Below are 4,285 nucleotides of genomic sequence, written 5' to 3'. Positions count from 1 at the left end.
TTTAAAACCCTTCCATTCTGCTCTCAATTTTGTCATTTCCATGTTTAAAACCCTTCCATTCTGCTCTCAATTTTGTCATTTCTGCCTTTAAAACCCTGCCATTCTGCTCTCAGTTTTATAATTTCATTTTTTAAAACCCTTTCATTATTCTCTCAATTTTATCATTTCAAGTTTTCGTCTCAGTTTTATAATTCCAACTTTTCCAACCCTCTGGTTCTGCTCTCAATTTTGTCATTTCCATGTTTAAAACTCTTCCATTCTGCTCTGCTCTGACATTTCCGTGTTTAAAACCCTTTAATTCTGCTCTCAATTTTGTTATTTCACTTTTTAAAACCCTTTCATTCTGCTCTGTTTTATCATTTCAGCTTTTAAAACCCTGGCATTCTGCTCTGGTTTGGCATTTCCATGTTTAAAACTCTTCCATTCTGCTCTCAATTTTATAAATTCAATGTTTAAAACACTTTAATTCTTCTCTCAAATTTATCATTAAAACCTTTTCCATCTTCTCTCTGATCATTTCCATGTTTAAAACTCTTCCATTCTGCTCTCAATTTCATCATTTCACCTTTTAAAACCTTTTAATTCTTCTCTCAGTTTTATCATTTCAAGTTTTCCAACCCTCTGGTTCTGCTCTCAGTTTTGTCATTTCCATGTTTAAAACCCTTCCTTTCTGCTCTCAGTTTTTATAATTTCACCTTTTAAAACCCTTCCATTATCCTCTCAATTTTATTATTTCAATTTTTAAAACCCCTTAATTCTTCTCTCAATTTTATCATTAAAACCCTTCCTGTCTTCTCTCAATTTTATCATTTCAGCTTTTAAAACCCTTTCATTCCTCTCTCAGTTTTATCATTTCAATGTTTAAAACCCTTCCTTTCTGCTCTCAGTTTTATCATTTCAGCTTTTCTTCTCAGTTTTGTAATTTAACCTTTTAAAACTCTCTGGTTCTTCTCTCATCTTTATCATTTCACCTTTTAAAACCCTTTCATTCTTCTCTCAGTTTTATCATTTCAATGTTTAAAGTCCTCTGGTTCCACTCTCAATTTTATCATTTCACATTTTAAAACCCTTTAATTCTCTCAATTTTTTCATTTAAACTTCTAAAATCCTTTAGTTCTGCCCTCAATATTATAATTTCAGCTTTTGAAACCCTTTCATTCCTCTCTCAGTTTTACCATTTCAATATTTAAAACACTTTCATTCTTCTCTCAGTATTTATAATTTCATTTTATCATTTCACCTTTTAAAAACCTTCAATTTTTCTCTCATTTTTATCATTTCAACCTTTAAAACCTTTTGGTTCTGCTCTCTAAAATTTTTTTATTTCTCCTTTTAAAACTCTTCAGTTCTTCTCTGTCTTACAATTCCAACTTTTAAAACCCTGTGGTTCTGCTCTCAGTTTTATTTCAGCTTCTCCAACTCTTCCATTTTATCAATTTTATAATTTCATTTTATCATTTCAACCTTTAAAACGCTTCCTTTCTTCTCTCAATTTTAGCATTTCACCTTCTTTTCTCAGTTTTATCATTTCAATTTTTATCATTTTCTATACTTTTATCATTTCAGCTCTTAAAACCTCTCTGATTTTCCTCTGTTTGATCATTTCTGCTTTTCCAGCCCTTCCCAATTTCCCACCCAGATTTCCTCTCCCACTCCCTTTCCAAGCTCGGCCTCTCCTCACCTTTGGTGGATCCCAAATCTCCTGAAGGTTTTTGGGATATTTTTTCCTCTCTAAATTTCAGTTTCTGAGGTAAAACCCCATCCTTGGAGGCAGCTTTGGCCTGAAGGAGTTGTTCCTTCCCAGGCTGTGAGATCCTGCTTGGAATTCCAATATTTTCTTCCACTGGCAGGAAAATCCTGAGGGGAAAATACTTTTTAAATCACATCTCCTTTTTAAAATAATTTAAATTTTATTTGAATTAATTTTAATTTAAAAAAATTTAAAATGAAGCAAAAATTAAGTAAAATAAAGTAAAAATATTTTAAAAAAATGAAGTGGGAATGAAGTAAAAAGAAAAGAATTTTAAAAATGAAGTTAAAATGTAGTAAAAATAATTAAAAATATTAAGCAGAAATGAAGTAAAAAGAAAGCAATTTTACAAATTAACTGGAAATGAAGTAAAAATCATTTAAAAACTAAGCAGAAATCAAGTAAAAAGGAAAATATTTTTTAAAATTAAGTAAAAATTAAGTAAAATGAAGTAAAAATAAAGTAACTTTTAAAAATCAAGTACAAATAAAGTACTCGATTTGAAAGTAATTTTAAAAATGAAGTAAAATAAAGTAAAAACAATTTAAAAATCGAGCAGAAATGAAGTAAAACCAAAATAATTTTAAAAATGAAGTAAAAATAATTAAAAATATTAAGCAGAAATGAAGTAAAAACAAAACAATTTTAAAAATGAAATAAAAATGGGGTGAAATTGGCTGCTGGAAATGAGAACACGGGAGCGGGGCGGGCTCGGGATCAGCCCTGCGGCTCCTGAGGGATCCCGGTTTATTTTAGGGATGGGAATCCAGCCAGGAATGAGCTGATCGGGACCATCCCGTGCTTCCAAGTGGTTTTATCACCCAAATTTTCCCTTTATTATGAGCTGCTCTTCACAGTTCCTGTTCTAGGTAAGGACAATCTGGTTTTTAAATAAGAATTTTATTTGAGTGTGGTTTATTTGTACTAAATAATCCTTCTTAACTTGTGCTTTTTGTGCCTTTGAAGCAGCAGGGATTGACAAAAAATCAGAATTTAATTAACATTATTAATTTAATTTTATTATGTTTTATAGAAAAATATATTTTTTATATTTAATTATGTTTTATAATAACTAATACTTTTTAATGTGTTTTCTGGCTCTGAATCAGCAGGGATTGACAAAAATTAAGAATTTATAATATTGATAATTTAATTGAGAATGTAATTTTATTATGTTTTTATATGTTTTATATAAAAATAATTAATATTTATTATATTTTTATTGTTTTATAATGAATCTTTTTTCATGTGTTTTCTTACTTTGAATCAGCAGGTATTGACAAAAATCTCATTAATTGTTTAATTTTATTACATTTCATAATAAATAATAATTTTTCCTGTGTTTTCTGACTCTTCCAAGCCTTCTTTTTTCCCTCCCTTTTTTCCGCTTAACAAAGGGAAGCAGAATTAATTAATTAATAATTAATAAATAATTTGAATTTATTCCTGATTTTCTCCAGATCTGTGTTTTTCCTGGCAATGGAGGTGCCCTTTGTGCTTCTCCTAACCAGGCTTGTGGCAGAAGTTGCCGGAAAATCCACGGAAAACTCGGTGGGTTCTCCAGAAATTTTTCCTGCTCCAATCCAGATTATTTTATTTTGGTTTGGTTTGGTTTGGTTTTTTATTTTATTTTTATTTTATTTTTATATTTTATTTTAATTTTTTTATTTTATTTATTTTTATTTTTTATATTTAAAATTTATTTATTTTTAATTTTTTATTTAAATTTTATTTTTTCATTTTTTTATTTTTCTATTTTTTATTTTTTAACTTTTTCTATTTTTTAATTCTTAAATTTTTTTAAAAAAATTTTTTTTTCTTTATTTTATTTTTATTCATTTTATTATTTATTTTAATTTTTTTTTATTTTAAATTTATTTTTTAATTTTTTCCTTTATTTTAAATTCTTTTCTAGATTTTTTTTATTTAAATTTTATTTTTTTATTTTATTTTGATTTTATTTTGATTTGATCCCAGATTTTCTCTATTTTCATTTCTAAAATAAAAATTTTATTGATAAAATAAAAATAAAATTATTTTATGAAAATGAAATCAATTCATAAAACGAAAATCAAAATTAAAAATAAACAAAGTTCTCTCCTTCTTGCTGGGAAAAAAATTCCAGTGGGTTTTAACGGAATTATCCTGAATTTCTGTGGAGATTTTTCCTTTGTTGGAGGCATTTTCCTCCTTGGCAAATGGGAATTTCCCTGGGAATTTCTCTCCTCAGGTGCCAGACCCGGAATGTTGTGTGGAAACGTTGGACTCCAACAGCTCCTGCCCGGTCACACAGCAGTGCAGCCCAGGTAGGGAATTCCTTGGGAAAAATCCAGGGAATCTGGGACCGGAAAAGCCCTTAAGGATCAGTTGTTCCATGGGCAGAGAGCAAGCTGGCCTTGGAGAATTCCAGGGAGAAAAAATTCCTGGATTTTTGTTATTCCCGTGAACTTCATTCTCTTTTTTTTTCCTTTGTAAAGTTTTATTTTTCTTGGGAAATTGAAGAAACATTGGGAATAAAAACATTGGGAATAAATG

At 28.7% G+C, this 4,285-nt stretch overlaps 1 protein-coding gene across 1 annotated transcript in view; it reads left to right on the top strand.

Annotated features, from left to right (window-relative positions):
- C21H1orf159 (chromosome 21 C1orf159 homolog) overlaps positions 1 to 4,285 on the top strand; it is a 10,266-nt gene that overhangs the window by 1,589 nt on the left and 4,392 nt on the right. The window contains exon 3 of the mRNA XM_015648029.1: positions 3,981 to 4,056. Coding sequence (XP_015503515.1) covers positions 3,981 to 4,056 — 76 coding nt within the window. The remainder of the gene's footprint in view (positions 1 to 3,980; positions 4,057 to 4,285) is intronic.

The sequence above is a fragment of the Parus major genome, chromosome 21 (genome assembly GCF_001522545.3).
Source record: "Parus major isolate Abel chromosome 21, Parus_major1.1, whole genome shotgun sequence".
Lineage (NCBI taxonomy): Eukaryota > Metazoa > Chordata > Aves > Passeriformes > Paridae > Parus > Parus major.
The sequence above is the reverse complement of the archived record's forward strand: the minus strand, read 5'-3'. Positions and strand labels throughout refer to the sequence as shown.